The 16,825-nt window shown below is 42.5% G+C and overlaps 1 protein-coding gene and 1 long non-coding RNA gene across 5 annotated transcripts in view; one reads left to right on the top strand and one right to left on the bottom strand.

The window, feature by feature from the left end:
• SPTBN1 (spectrin beta, non-erythrocytic 1) overlaps nucleotides 1-16,825 on the bottom strand; it is a 202,793-nt gene that overhangs the window by 61,372 nt on the left and 124,596 nt on the right. For all 4 annotated transcript variants that reach the window (XM_081943073.1, XM_081943074.1, XM_081943076.1 and 1 more), the window contains one exon: nucleotides 11,571-11,722. In XM_081943073.1, coding sequence (XP_081799199.1) covers nucleotides 11,571-11,722 — 152 coding nt within the window. The remainder of the gene's footprint in view (nucleotides 1-11,570; nucleotides 11,723-16,825) is intronic.
• LOC309387025 overlaps nucleotides 1-16,825 on the top strand; it is a 317,032-nt gene that overhangs the window by 245,348 nt on the left and 54,859 nt on the right. The gene's annotated exons all lie outside the window — the stretch shown is intronic.

Genomic DNA, 16,825 nt, shown 5'->3' with positions numbered 1-16,825 from the left:
TTTGACACCCCTGATCTAAAACAATTCTTCAAATGAGGCAGGATTATTTCTAGCTATTCCTTTCCTTATACAGACAGATAGGCCAACAGTTCTCAATTCTTCTGCTAGATGCGAGCATAGAAAGGTGAATGAAAACCAAAAGCTTCTCAACTGTTCTAGCAGATTATTTGGATCAATTTCAAGCTAACTTAAAACTGATGGAGCCAAGATTAGCTTGGTTGGCCTAATAAATCAATCCTCTGTGTAGACAGACAGAAAGAGTGTTGGTTTTTGACAGCTCAGTTGCTTTCAATATCTTCAAACATAGTGTCTTCTGCAGCCATGGTATCCTTTTGAGAGATATGGGAATACAGTGGTACCTCAGTATTCGTTAATTGGTTCCAGGAGGCACAATGAGTAATAAAAATGGGATAAAATGATAAAAAGATGAAACAGAATCCCAACAAGACAAGAGATGCTCATTGTAAAGGTGTATAATTCCATAATGGCAATAAATTTTCCTATTCTAAATGAGCTAACACTCTTCCAGAAAAAAGCAAATATACAGTTTGGAGATGTTTCTAAAATCCAAATGTTTCTCTTGTTTCTCAAATAATGCAATAGCCAAGAATATATATGCCAATTGTTCCCGTTTCTGGACAATAACACCTTTAAGATTATGGTGCACATACACTGACAACTTACATGCTTAACCATAAAAATGTACTCTACTTGGAGGCACCTTTGTGTCTAATCCAGAACTTTTAACTGGTTTAAACCTCAGCAGCCCGTTTAGTTTTATAAAGAATAAATAGAAATTGTATTACAACTCTACTTACAGTACTGTGCTAGCTACACATTTCCAAGCAAAATAGAAAGTGCTGGTCATTACCACTGAAGCTATTGGTGAGAATAGCTCAGTAACAAAACTCTAACTGAAGAGGTTTGCACAGAGTTGCCACAAGTTCATTTAAGTTGCCATCACAGCTTTATGGAACATACTTTGGACAGAGATGACATCTTTATTAGCTTTTATAAAGACCCTTAAAAACATAACCTTTTGCTCAGGCTTTTACACAACTTTTCTAAGTTTTAAGTTTAGTTATATGTGCAAAATGTTTTCTTTATTTAACTTATATTCCAATTGTTCTTTGTGTTTTTATTTTACATTTGTTTTTAGTGTAAACTGTTGAGAGACTAATTGTGATTTATTAATTTATAGATCCCTATCTGCTCAGTCCTACTTACTTTGAGGGCTAAAAAGGGGCTGAGGAGGGCTGCTAAATGCCTGCCATTCTTTTTAAGAGAACATCTTTGTTCACGTGAAATGACAACCTGTTCCGATTAGCTGGCCTGGCACAATCATAACTGTTACCTCCTGGCAGACATATTTTTCAACTGGTATTTTAGGGGAATTGCTTTTAAACTTAATCTATGGGTTATTTTTTAGGGGTTTTTAAAACTATATTTATATACTTTACTCAGCTGTACAGTTCTTTTTAACCTTCTTTTTAACCTCCTCCATATCTATCTACCTATTTAATAATTTTAACAGTTCAACTATTTAATTATTTATATGATGTATTTCTTGTATGGACTGTACACCGCCCCGAGTCCCTTTTGGGAGAGGGGGCGGTTTATAAGCACAAATAAAAGTAAAGTAAAGTAAAACATTACCAAGTAAGATTAGCCAGCATTTAGTATAAAAGAATCGTATCCAAAATGCAGAGCTACTGAGCAAAAACCCTGATATAGACAATTAAAATAAGCTATTGACCTAGGCACATCCAATAATTCTTCAAGGCGCAGAGAATTAGTGTAGGGTGAATGAATAAAAGCAAGGAGATAGAGAAAGGCTTTGGTACTCAGTGTTGTCCACTACTCACTTAATAAACTAGTGGATTAAAAAAACAGGTCTGATACTTGTGGGGCTATTTATGTAAGAACAAATGAAATGTCTTTGTATTTATAATATCTGATCCAACACTTTTGTCTTTAGCAATAAAATGAAATATTCTTGGTAGCAGTTTGATTGTGGGTATATTATGTATTCATGCAGAATGGAGTGAAGCTCTTAGTCTGGGAGAAAGACAGTATGATGACCCTGGACTTGGAAAAGTAACATTCAATTCCTAGTCCAGAAAAATAGTCAGACAAGTAATAATAAATAAATTCCAATGCCTGAAGTCAGATTATGAAACCAGTAACCTGGAATAAGGAAGCTGGATGGCAAGGAATGCAAACCTCCTCCTTGATCCACTGTTCTTATGTTTGTTTAAGATTTTCAGTTAGGAACTGGGCACACATAAACAAGGCAACTAAATGCTTTTTAATCTCCACCCCACACACACATCACACACATACTCTCCATGCTGTAAAGGGCAAAATTCATCAGAGATTCTGTTTGTGTGAGCTGACCTTTGGGCTCACACAAATTATAAAGCAATTATTGTTAAACGTTCAGTCATTTTTATGCAACAGCTCATTGTGTGTTGGTGTATGTGGTTGGAAAGGGAAATGCTGTAGTCATTTTACATTCACAGAGTATTTTTACATTTTATATCCAAAAGGCAAATTTTTCAGATTTGCCTTTTGATCTAATGACTTTATGAGCTAGATTTCTAATTTAAAATGTGCTTATTTCTCCAATCCATCCCACCCACCCACCCCGCCTCCCAGGCTGCACTGAGATAATGATATTGGCTTGGCTGTGTAGAAATTCTTGAAAGTATAATCCTAACTTATCTGAATAACACTAGTTTGGGAAAGGCTGGCCCAATGTCTTTATTAGGTATTTAATTAAGTGAAAATAATCTCTCTCATTTTTCTCTGCTCTCTTAAAATACTCTGGATTGAGTGTACAAGTAAAGGTATGCAGAATAACAGAGTTGGGAAGGGACCTTGGAAGTCTTCTAAAATGATCACATAATAAAAAATAAAAAATCTCCACAACAAAAAAGTAATATCACTGGAGTTGTTCAACAACATGACATAAAAATGATGGGCCCACTGAGTAGGTACAACTTGCTGAGCACCAGGCAACAAATAACTAGATTTTGAACCAACTTCGATTTTTGGCTGGTCTTCAAAATCAGCTCCACGTAGAAGCATTGCATAGTCTAACTGTGTGATGAGTAGAATGTGAGTCTCTCTATTAAGGCCTCCTGTGCCCCGGGTAGGTCCACAAGTGGTGTTCAGTTGCAGGCATGCAAAGGACCTTCTGGATATGGTCTCCACTTATGACCCGAGGACTAGTCTTGAGACTAGGAGAGCGCCAAGTCATGGACCTACTTCCTCAGGGAATGTGCTTTGCCTTCAAGATCGCATACTGGAACCAATACAGGGTGGCAACCTGAAGATCCAAAGAAAAAGATGACCACCAATGTATGATCTTTAAGGCAAAACACAATCTCTGTGATGGATAAAAAATTCCATCTGGCTAGGATTCAATTTTAGTCTGCTTTGTTCCATCCAAATCCCTGTGACTTTCAGAATTTACCCTCAAAATGGATGAGTTATATTTGCATTCATTTAGTCCAGTATTCTGAAGCCTTGAGACATATTTCCAATAAAGCAAGGAAGGAGATGCAATATTGGAAATAGTTCTTAGTGATAGCTTTTCTAAATTCTAGATTGCAAAATGGAGAATCCCTTAGTTCCAAACATGCTTATATTGTACAGTATGTGTTATTTCCTGGTATATGCAATACAAAATAAATATTAGAATAAGGAAAAAAATAAGCAAAAAAATTTCAAAAATTGAGTTTTGAAACAGAGAAATGTTAGCAAACTGCCTTATTTTGATGTTTATTTGTAGTTGAAGGTATGTTATATTTTTAAAGAATGGATTACTTAAAGGAATTGTGCTGAAAAAGACTTGCTGTATAAATTGTTAATTCTAAAGAGATTTGCTCTTTTCATCCTTGAATGAAAACATGCTCACATTTTATCAGAGGGTTGTCATTTAAATGTACTTCTGTGCTACTTGGTATTTATGTTTGTTTAGTTAACTCTAGACTGTTAAAATGTTTATCATGAATGTTTTAGGATGAAGTGCTTTATAAACTACTTAGAAAGAACGTTGGTCTTACCTGAACGTTTTTTTCGGGAGAGTGGAGGGAGGGGTCACTGAAGGGTTATTACAGCCTGATTGGTCCATTTGACTGAGAGAAAACTTCTTAGCCTTCGGCTTCTCCCGTTGGCTCCCAGTTTCCGCGATGTCAGGTCAGCGTCTGCATGATGTAATAAGACAAGGGAAAGCCGCCCCGGGCCACCCGATCCTACCCCTCCCAGACCCTGTCTATCTAACTAGGGAGGGAGAGTGACCCCTCCCTCCACTCTCCCGAAAAAAACGTTCAGGTAAGACCAACGTTCTTTTTCCAGTAGAGTGGAGGGAGGGGTCACTGAAGGGACATACCCACGCTACGTCCCAGGGAGGGGAGACTGGGTCTCAGGGGGAGGATCGGCCACCACCCGCTGGAGAACCCTCCGCCCAAAGGATGCCTCAGCCGAGGCATAAGCGTCCAGGCGGTAGTGTCTTATGAAAGGAGTAGGGGAGGCCCAGGTGGCTGCGCGACAGATGTCCTCGAAGGGCGCCCTTGTGGCCCAGGCCGCTGAGGAGGCCGCACTACGAGTAGAGTGAGCCGTAATCCCCGACGGGGGAGATTTACCTGAGGCTCCATAGGCCTCAACGATGGCCAACCTGATCCACCTCCCAATAGTTGAAGACGAGACCTTTTTGCCTAGGGAACCTGGGTGAAACGAGACAAACAACGCCTCGGTCTTACGAATGCCCTCCGTCCGCTTCAGATAAATACGGAGGGCCCTGCGTACATCCAACCGATGCCACGCCTGTTCTCTCTCCCTTGTTGGATTGGGGCAAAAATTTGGTAGGACAATTTCCTGGGCCCTATGAAACAGAGTATTGACCTTCGGTATGAACGAAGGATCTAAACGCAATACCACCCTGTCCTGGTGAATCATGCAAAGGTCGCTTCTAACAGAAAGGGCCCCCAGCTCAGAGATACGCCTGGCCGATGTAATGGCCACTAAAAATACTACCTTCAGTGATAGGAGACGCATGTGGACCGACCTGAGCGGTTCAAAGGGAGACCCCGTCAGTGCCTTCAGGACGATGGTAAGGTCCCATGTAGGGAACCTATGGACCGGAGGCGGACGGATGTTGGCCGCCCCTTTAAGGAACCTCTTCACCAACAGAGAGCGAGAGAGGGTAGAGGGACCCTCCCCTCCCAATATAGTGGCTAGGGCCGCTACCTGTCGCCTGAGGGTATTATGGGACAACCCATCCTCTAATCCTTTTTGAAGAAATTCTAGAACGTCTGGAACCGTGGCCTTGGCTGGATCCACCCCCCTGGGGCTACACCACTTCGCGAAGGCCGACCAGGTGGCGTTATAGATCCTCACTGTGGACGGTTTCCTAGCTGCCTCTAAGGTGGCTATGACCCCCGATGACAGCTTCCTCCGTTTCAGCAATCCCCTCTCAAGACCCACGCGGTCAGATGCAGCCACTGCGGCTCTGGGTGAACTAAGACCCCCTGATACAAGACTACCTCTTCCGGAGGGATTCTCCAGGGATCTACGACCGAGAGCTGGACCAGGTCCGCAAACCATGGTCTCCTCGGCCAATATGGGGCTAACAGAATGACGGAAGCCCTCTCTGTGACTACCTTCCGAATGGTTCTGGGAATGAGGGGAAGGGGAGGGAAGGCGTAGAGGAGACCCGGAGGCCACCGGGTCCTGAGAGCATCCGCTCCTTCTGCAGCTGGGGTCTTGAATCTGGTGAAAAATCTCGGCAGCTGCGTGTTGCTGGGGGAGGCAAACAGGTCCACAAGGGGGGTGCCAAACCTGAGGCAGATCTTTCGAAACAACTCTGGATCTAGCTGCCACTCGCCGTTGTCCAGAGTCGCCCGGCTCAACCAGTCTGCCTGGTGATTGGACGTCCCCGCAATATGTTCTGCCGCAATGGAGGCCAAGTGTCTCTCCGCCCATAGGCCTAATGTCTGTGCCTCCCGCCAGAGGGCTCGGGAATGAGTCCCGCCTTGCCGGTTTACATGAGCTTTCGTCGCTACATTGTTCGTAAGTAGTAGGACATGTCGCCCCTGTAGCTGGCGGTTGAAAGTCCGGAGGGCCAGTCTCGCGGCCTTGAGTTCGAGCCAATTTATATTGTGTCTGAGGTCCGAGGCAGTCCAACGTCCCTGGGCCATGTCGGACCCCATCACGGCCCCCCCAGCCGTAAAGGCTCGCGTCCGTCGTGACTTGTACTCTCTCCGGCTCCCAAATAGAGGCCCCCTGTCGCAATGCTGGGGACATCCACCACTTGAGCGAGCGTCTCACTTCCGACGTTAAGCGAAGCGGTCGTAGAGAGTTGCTCAACATTCTCCTTTGGGCTGGTATTAAGGCCCACTGAAGGGGACGCAGATGCAGGCGGGCCCAGGGAACTATCCCTATGCAGGATACCATCTTCCCCAGGAGTCGTGATAATGTCAGGGTGGAAACGGACCTTTTTGTCCTGATTGACCTGATCAACTGCGTCAGACTGTCTAAGCGGTCTGGGGACAGGCGGACCCACCCCGACTGGGAATCTATCACTGTCCCTAGATGCAGAATCTGTCTGGATGGGGATAGATGGCTCTTGGGGAAATTCACTGAGAAGCCTAGTGTCTGGAGCCATTGGATGGTCAGCTGGAGGTCTGCCTTGGCCCTGGGAAGAGACCCTGCTTGCACTAAGACGTCGTCCAGGTAACACTGGAGCCTGACTGGGATGGATCTCAGGTAAGCGGCCAGTGCCGCCAGGACTTTGGTGAACGTCCGAGGGGCCGAGGCCAGGCCGAATGGCAGGGCCCGGTACTGATAGTGTCTGCCTTTGTGGGAAAATCTCAGAAATTGACGGTGAGACCGAAGGATGGGGATGTGTAGGTAGGCCTCCGTCAGGTCTACTGAGGCCATGTAATCCCCCTTTCGAATGCCCTGCAAGATTGATTTTAGGGAGGCCATCTTGAAGCGCCTGTAAACTAGATACTGATTCAGGCGCTTCAGGTCGAGAATCGCCCTCCAACCCCCCGAGGCCTTCGGGACTACAAATAGATTTGAATAGTAGCCCCGCCCCCTCTCCGTTTCCGGAACGACCTCCACCGCTCTGATTTCCAGAAGGTGTGAAACGGCGAGGTCCATGAGATGACGGCGTTCCGGATCCCGGGATGGGGAGAAAACTTTGAAGCGCCTCGGGGGATAGGAGAGGAACTCTAACCTTAGGCCGTGGCGAATGGTCGCCCGGACCCAACCGTCTGTTGTAATCTGGTCCCACTTGTCCGCGTATAACGCCAGGCGGCCGCCTATGGGATGACTCGGATTTGAGTCATTTCCCTCTGCAGAAGGGGCGGCCGCCCCCCCCGCGAAAGGGCCGCTTGGACTGAAACTGGTATCTGGAGCGGTCTTGGAAGCCTTGTCTATTGGATGGCCTATCCTGCCTGTACTGTTGGAAACGGGACTCCTGGTCCCTGTCATAGTTTCTGAAAGGAGGCCTGCGATATGGGTGACTGTGGGGAGTTGCGGTTTGAGCCGCCTCAGATCTCGCTGCCATCGCCCCACTCACGTGCTCTGATGATTATAGAAGAAGAAGCAGTCGCAGCTAGAAGCCTCTTGCTGGGAGAAACTCTCAACTTGAGCTTTGAATAATGGCGGAGGCTCGATAGAGGGTGGAAGGGCTAGGCCCAACACGTGTCCAAAATGGCCGCCGCTGAGGCTTGCTGGTCTTCTTCTCGAGCGGCCGTTTAAAATGGCGCCCGACTCTGCCGCTTGCCTCCCCCGCACCTTGTAGGGCTCGCCGTTTAAAAGGACAAGTAATCTGGGCCCTTGAGCTACTTCCGCCGGTCTTCACGCCTGGCAAGAGCCGCTGGCGCTCCGGTCTCGTTCACGCGCCGCCGCCGAGGGCACCGCCGACTCGGTAGAGACGGCGCGGTCTCGTTTAATGGCTGCCGGTCTTCACGCGCGGCAAAGGGCCGCCGGCGCTGCGGCTTCAAGGCAAGCAGATCGTCTCGGGGGAGGATATATGAGCTGCAAGCCCCCCGGCACGCCCGAGTCACCAGGAATCAGTCGGGGGGGAAAAGAGCCCGCAGGGAGTAAGGTGGGAAGAGCTTTGCTCCGCGCTGCTTTCCCTGCCTATGTAGGACTGCAATAGCTTGTCCTATTGGGCCAGCTCTGAAGTAATTTGTTTGATTTAAAGTGTCCAATTGAACCAATTAATTTTTTTTTTTTTTTAATTTAGTACTCACAATCACTCTGGGAACCAAATTTGAGTCTTTGGACCTTGTTGACTGAGAGGAAACTGGGAGCCAACGGGAGAAGCCGAAGGCTAAGAAGTTTTCTCTCAGTCAAATGGACCAATCAGGCTGTAATAACCCTTCAGTGACCCCTCCCTCCACTCTACTGGAAAATCTGTTGACTATAATATAACTAACACATGATTAAATCAATAATAAATAAGCTAAACTAAATGAATATGTATTTATTTGATTCATACCTCACCAAAATGGTTATCAATAAATAAAAAACGATGCAAAAATAAGAAATATAGTGAAAATTAGTAATACAAATTATTAAAAGCTGTTAAATGCATTCCATATCCTGGGAACAATGCAGAAGTTGTCTTATGAGCCCAGGAAAAAGGTATCTAAGAACAGAGGTATCTTCCTATTTTATTTTATTGCAATTTGGCTATTTTTTAAAAGTTCAATATGGTAAATCTTCTGATGAAAGGTAGCTTATAAATATTTACATAGCTAAGTATGTAAGTTACTCAGCATAGTAAAAGCCAAATCTAAGCAAATAACTGACAATACTAAGTACAAACAAAATCATCACTATAAAATAAAATTGTTGCAAGTTGAGAAAACAATGTGCCTCATCCACAAATTAAAGATTCTTGGTTCACATCACAAAAAATATTGTTGTTTTATTATATCCAATTTTTGGAGACTATCTAGATAAGTCTCTGCAATTTTTTAAAAGTGGTTTGTCATTCTTAGGGGTGAGAGAAAGTGAGTGGCCCAAGGTGGCTTTATGCCTAAAGCAGGACTAGAATTCAGTCTCCCAGTTTCTAGCATGATGCCTTAAGCGTTACATCAAACTGGTTTTCAAGAAAAGAGTTAATCTGGAATAAAAGAATGTTTAGTTGGTTTTTTGCCTTGAATATGGGGTAGCTCCAAGGCAAAAACAGATTTCTCACTATCTGGCTACTGTTTTATTCCATGTTGCAAAATGGCTGTTACTGAGTTTTTGTGGCTGTGAGTTCGGCCACCTCTGTTGTGAGCCATGTCCTTACTGATTGATTAAGGCATATGGTTGGGTTCAAGTGACAGTTAATGCCTCTTTGCATGAAAGGGTGGTACACACTTCTAAGAGGGCAGCCTTGAATCTAACCAAGTTATAAAACTTTTGTTCACTCTCTTCTTTTGGAGGAAGGTTATTAAGGTGGAGGTTTGCATTCAGAGGACCCTGGATGAAGTAGATTATTTAGATCCTTTTTAGCGCTTAGCACTTAGTGCTTTACAGCCCTCTCTAAGCGGATCACAGAGTCAGCATACTGCCCCCAACAATTTGGGTCTTCATTTTCCTCGGAAGGATGGAAGGCTGAGTCAACCTTGAGCCTGGTGAGATTTGAACTGCCAGATTGCAGTCAGCCAGCACAGTCAGACTGCAGTACTGCACTCTAACCACTGCATCACTGTGGCTCAGTGGTTAGACTCAGGGGCTTTTAGTCTAGGTTCAAGTCACAGTACTGAGATGTGCATGATAATGACCTTTGAACAGTTTGGTATGTGATGCTACAAATATCCTGGGTCTCTTAATGGCTTTCAATACTATCACCCACTGTATCCTTCTGGACTAATTTAGAGAGTTGGTACTGAGAGGTACAGTTTTGGAGAGGTTGTCCTCCTTTTTCCATTGCTGTTTCCAATCAATATTGGGAGTGACCACAGAAGTCAGTGCAGGGAAAAGGGAAAGAGGTAAAAGAAGCTTACATATATAACGTTCCTCTTTTTCTTCACAATAGCCACCTGTGAAGCAGTTTGGGCTGGAAAATAATGTCTGGCCCCAGGGGCTAAGGGTGGGCTAGTTCTTGGCTCTCCCCACTTCTCGTCCAACACTTTAACCACTACCCTACTGCACATGCATTAGGACACGTTTAGGAGTTGATTTTTGCCTAAAACAAATCTATCATTTTATTTCTTGCTGTAGATATTTTTCTCAGATGCTGATGATAAAGGATAGGAAAGAATGCACTTTCTTTTGGCAAATATATAAAATAGTTTGGCAGCTTTTAAGATTTTCAACAGACCTGTTGTTATGCCACTTTTTATTATACATAGCAAGACGCTCCCTCTAAACATATTTTATTAGGATTTTTAAAATGGGAAATGCATTTACTACACCATGAAGAAGGTAGGTTAGGAGAAATTACACAAGATTCGAAGAACTTTCTTGCATAATTTCATAACCTCTTATTTCTAGTGTGGGACCTATGTTATGAAACACTCTATTGCGATGAAACTAGTCTCCCTAAGAACAGTTTGAAAGGGGATCAAGGATATTTATTCATCCAGCTATTTTAACATTCAAATGTTTTAATGTTTAAAGTTTCAGGTTTTTATTCTTATTTCAATTGTAGTTTTATGCTTATGACTGATGGGATTTACATAGGTCGTCCAGTAGTCAGTGGCGTAGCGTGGGTTGTCAGCACCCGGGGCAAGGCAAGTAATTTGCGCCCCCTAAAGCGAGGGTGGCCCGACTGCAGCTGCCCCTGGGTCGGCATCAGTCAAGTGAGGCTCTCCATGCTGGCCTCCTGCCTTCCTCCCGAGGAGGAGCTCGAAGGGCAGCGGGAAAAGGCTCGACTGAAGGGAAGCAGGTGCCGCGGGGGTGGGAGGCGCACCGGGGGCTTCGGGAAGGCGCCGGCTTCCCGGGGCGCTCCAGGCGGAGCGGGAGGACGCGGTGGCGTTGCAGCGGCGGGCAGACGGAGCGCAGCGCAGCGCCACTCTCCTTCGGCTCCGCCTGGAGCGCCCCGGGAAGCCGGCGCCTTCCCGAAGCCCCCGGTGCGCCTCCCACCCCCGCGGCACCTGCTTCCCTTCAGTCGAGCCTTTTCCCGCTGCCCTTCGAGCTCCTCCTCGGGAGGAAAGAGACGGCCACAGTCCGGCAAAGGGCGGCGCAGGGCGAGTCAGGGCGCCCCCCCAGATGTTGCGCCCGGTGCGGCCGGCCCCCCCTGCACCCCCCACGCTACGCCACTGCCAGTAGTTAACTCTTTTTTCTAAAGAAATCTATAAATAAATAGAGGCTCCTTTAAAAACCTCTTAGACCACTGAACCAGGCACAGAAAATATGAAAATATTGTCAAATATTTCAACGAGTTATAAGTAGTGTAATAAAAACTTTTAAAAGGAGTGGTCTACAGATCTAAATTAGCCCATAAAATATATTTAGTAAATATTTCAATTTTGTACTTTGGTTTATAAAAGGAAATTGCAAAAGGCTTAAGAGAACCAAGAGTTGGCATTGTAATATCTAGAACAGAAACTTACAAGTCTCTCGCCTGAAAGAACTTCCAACAGTTTGATAAGCATTCGTCCATCACGAAGATCCATGTACAAGTCTGTAATTCTACAGGATACACGTGCCAAGTGAGAGTTAACCCACTTAGTGAATGTCTTTTTCTGTACTGCCTCTCGCTCATCTAGTGAAGAAGAAAATATACAGTAAGGCTTAGTCATAAGACACTATATTTAAAACACAAACAGTATCTGGACAAAACACATGTCTGATCATATTTCATAGCCTATACCGAGTTATGCTACTCATTCAGGTAGCTCAGTACCTTCAATTCCAACTGGAAACAATTATCCAAGAGTGCTTCCAGGTTCTGATTCCTAAATTTTGATTTAGTTAAAGATATAATGATTTGACCCTTGATAATCTATATGCATGTGTTGCCACTTATTCGTTACCCTATAATTCTTAAACAAATTTCCAGGCTCCAGAGGCAAAGATTTATCACAGATCCTGATAAAAGCACCAAGATGAGTACAGTACGTGGTTCATCTCCCTCCTACAACCCAAAATTAACCTCATGTATTGTTAAAACCTTCTCCAATTTGCTGACCTCAAGATGTGCTGGGTAAGGATTGGGAAGGTGGTAAGCTTTGATCTAATTACTTTCTCTCAGTCCAAGTCATATGGGCAAATATGTGGCTGAGTGAGATTTGTTCAGAATAAGTTTGTTTGGCTACTTCAATCACTTACAACACATCCAATATACAATGTTGTTGGCTCTGCACAAGCAGCAGCAAAGAGCAAAACTTTTTCAGTAATACTGCAGGGTACTTAACAGTGGTGTGATGATATAAAACTTCAGATTACTGTCACAACATAATATATGAAAGACACATCCATCAGTCCCACAATCCATTATCCGACTGCTTGCTCACTATATTTTTCAGTTGTATATACAATAAGTGGCCATGTTTCAGTAAACAGATGGAGGGCTTTTTTTATACTAGGAGCAATCCTGGGTCAATGCAAGTAGTCCTCAATTTACAACCATTTATTTAGTGATCAAAGTTATGACATTGTTGGGAAAAATGATTTAAAACCAACCGTCTGTGGTCGCATGATTGTGATCTGAGTGCTTGGTAGTCCCTGTGCATTTATGACAGTCATATGATGACATATGTGACTTTCCCAGCTAACATTTGACTAGCAAAGTCAATGGAAAAGCCATCAGGGAAGATTGCAAGTCATAGCCATGCGATGTCTTGCTTAACAACTGTGGCAAAAAGGTCATAAAATTGAATGCATCAAGTAATGCCACACTATAATAACTGAACTACTTAGTAATAAATTTTATGTTCCCTATTGTGGTTATAAGCAAAGCAGTACCTATAAAGATCCTATTGTCAACCCTATAATTTATACCAGACTAAGAAACAAATTCCATGTGTGCACTGCAGACAATAATTTTAATTAGTACTGCTATAGTAAGAGAATCTTGCAGATCTGAATATATCTCCCTCTTCCATCACTTTGCGTGAATTAGTGAGGCATGTGTCTGAGGCATTTTCTTAAGGTTGTTAGTGGGCTATGATTGTTGCTTTAGTCATTGATTTTCCCACTATCCGTCAAGGCCATTCTCTATGCCCTCTACACCATTTTTTCAATCTCAGCAATTTCAAGATATGTGGACTTCATATCTCAGAATTCCCTAGCCAGCCAGCATACTAATTCTTACCCTTCAACTCCTAGTCCCCCACAAATATAATTCAGGATGAGTCAAGAATCCCTTTCAGACACTTCTTCTCAGGCCTTCCAGTCCATGCATGAAAATGAGACTGGTTGAGTAGAATTTGATGAGCAACTCATAATGCAGGAGAAAATGCTATAACAACCGGTCCCTTGACCTGACTCCACTCCCAATTCCCAGCCCTTTCCAACTGCATCACAGGTTTCTGTTTTAATAGCTTTTCACTTGAGAAGTGACGTAACTTGTCTGCCAGAGAGCTCACTGACATTGGTTACCTGCAAATTATTAGTGAATAGTTTCTGGGTTGTTTATTTTAACCTATTTTATAATTTGCTACTTCTTATATATGTTTATATGATTTTACATTTCCCTACATGCTACTTTGAATTATAAACTGTATGAATAAACAGGAGAACATCAAAAGCCAGTACTGATGGTGCCTTTCATCTTCTATGGATTGTTTGTAACTCTTACGTTGACCCAAACACAGTTCAGGTTATTATCTTAACAGATATTCTATTTGAATTCAGATTGATTCTAAAGTAGGCTTGCTTTTCAAAAGAAAGCTGGCAAGCAATTTTACCCCATAGTCAGTCCAGTTAAACAAAAACAACAAAAAATGCCAGTAAATCGGTATAAGATAACTACCGTACCAATAACACTTGAAAGAATTTCGTCCTTTGTAGATTTAGCTCATGTAACTAAAAGCTAAAAGGGGTAAAAGAAAACTAAGCAAGAGGTGTGAATTGTTTTCAAAACTGTACCAGGCTTGAAATTAATCAAATTGAACAGAAAGCCAAAAGCAAGCAGAATCCACTTAATTTTCAGGAATGTTTTCATGACTGTTTGTTCAGTCAACTTATCAATTATAATTGAGCTCCAACACCAGACAGGTCCATCATCTGACCATTTAATGTCTTTTATTTTACACACACAATGGCATACATTGTAAATGGTGATAAAAACATTTTGAAGTAGCTTCTAGGAAGGATTTGAAATTATGTTCCCTGTGAGCCCTTTTCAGATATATTTAATACCCTTTCAGAGCTTTTTATTACACTGTCATTATATCTGGAGGGAACGGTTTTGAAGGCACAGTTACCTTGTGGCAACAGGCAGAGTGATTAAATTTCTAATCTCTTTGTTCTTTCCAGTTTAAATATTTAATTGCTCTCCTCTAATGTAGATTGCTGCAACATCATGGGCAGGTAACAGTCTAGGTCAAAGAAATGTAACCTGTGGCACTCCAAGTATTACAAAATTACAATACTCCCAAAGAGCATTCTGATGGGAGAATGATACTCAGAATTTTACTTCAGCAATATTTGGAGGGCCACAGGGCAGTGTGTCCTTCTAATCAACATAATGCCTCCAGGTAAATCAGGGCAGCAATTCCTGACACAACTATAAGCCTCAGGGAAAGGATCATTACTAACTTTTTTTTTAACCTTCTCCATAACTTTTACAGTGGAAGCCAATTCTATATGTTTCCTTCCATATGTAGATATTTCTCTCTTGTTTCCCAATGTTTTAAAATCTTGGAGACCAGACCAGGATAAATGTTCCTCTTTTTCCACACCATAAGGTAAGGTTGCTGAAGCTGATATAATTCACAGGCTGAAGAAGGAAGTACTTCATTACCAAGTGGAAACCACATTGCTAGCACTACAAATGAACTGATTCATGAAAATTGAGCTGCTCTTCACTAAATTAATACCATGTTTTGACCCCCGAAATAAGCGCTTGGCCTTATTTTCGGGGAAGTCTTACTATTTTTGAGGTGCAGGAGGTGGTGAATGTATTGCAATATTTTCGAGGAGGGCTTATTATCCAGAGAGGTCTTATTTTCAGGGAAACAGGGAAGATATTTTCCTATGCATAGTGACTTAATAATTATATTATAATTCTATATGCATAGTGATTTAATAATTATAACTCTGTTCGGTGGTGGGTAACAAATCAACATCAACAAATCAATAGATAGTTTATAAATATGGTATGCTAATTATTATGTTATATTGTGAGCTGCCCCTAATTGTTTGGAGTCAGGAAGGACCTAAATTGAATAAATAAATACATCAGAAACATTATTTTTAACTGCTCAGAAATAAAAGTTATTCTACCATATTGCAGAAATCTAAAAAATATTGCATATGAAAGTCTACATTGTTTAATATCTTTATATCCCACCTGGATACCTCTAAGTTAAAGTACATCTAAACCTGTTTAGCTTCAGCAAAATGGTTACATCAGACACTGGAATACAGTACAAGCAATCATGATGTCACTACACAAATGATGCAAATTATGTAACTTGCATCATTTGAATAAAGATATCATGACATATTATTTATTTCCCCTTGTTTTCCTTGCATATCTCCATAATGTTAGAGCATGTTCTGACATCAACAGAACTTCCAATATCCATAGAGAGGAGCCTTTCACAATCTGGCACCCTTTATCAATTGGGATTCTCCCAGTTTAAGAACACCATGAATGGACAAGATATCTGTAAAGTCTTTGGTCAAAGAAAAGCTATATGTATGTAAGTTTTCTTTTGTGACAGGTGATTTTGAGATCTCTCTGCAATCAGTGTGAACTGATGCAATTGTACTGGAAATAGGAAGTTATCTGATCATCTCATAACCATGGAAGCTGATTGAAAGTGAACAAGGACAGTATGATGAATTATTCTAAGAGGCAGTGATTGGAGAGGCAAATTGAATTGTTCAATGACTAAATTTCCTAATTTTTTCTCATTCCTCCTCATTTTTCTGTGTTCAATGTCTCTTTTAAGTTGGGCAAGAATAGATTTGTTTTAATTATGTAAGCCATTCTGGAAGTATGCTAGCCATTCAAGATAACCGATGTGAGATCATTGCACAAATGGACAAAAATATCATACAGAATAGGCGTGGCAGAAGAATATAAATGAAAATTTCTGAAGATTTCTAATTAAAGCCACAGGATATGGGTGGTGCAGCAAATATCTAGTACTTTGCAATAACATTTATCTCCCTGAATGCGCACAGGGAAAGAAAAGGGAAGGAGACAATATGTGCATCATGCAAAGTGCACACAGCAGGAAAAGGGAAGTAGCTCTCAAAAGTTTACACTGATAACACAAACTTATCTCCAAGCAACACTAAGAACAGACATTTCCGTTGGACAGAAACCCCAAAGGACACAATGTTGTCCAAATAAAGGATTGGAACTTGAGATTTCTGGTCAAGGTTTGAAGAATGGAGGGAGAGGTCTCTCTAATAACAAGTATTCCATATCTAAACCAATTAAGATCCAATACAGTGTATACCAGTGGTATCCAGGCTAGCTGAGGGAATTCTGGGAGTAGAACTCCAGTCTTAAAGTCACTTACGCTGGACACCCCTAATCCAGTTTATAAACTAGTAGAAGGTTTTTGACTGCTAATACCTTTGTGCACGTAAAACTGAAAATAGGAAAGCAAACAAAAAAAATCTCAAAGCTTTAGTATTTGTCATCTGTAAAAGATGGCTGTACCCAAAAAGATATTTGACATGT

This window comes from Natrix helvetica (genome assembly GCF_964273705.1).
Source record: "Natrix helvetica genome assembly, chromosome: 2".
NCBI lineage: Eukaryota > Metazoa > Chordata > Lepidosauria > Squamata > Natricidae > Natrix > Natrix helvetica.
This window is presented reverse-complemented; position numbering and strand designations above follow the sequence as displayed.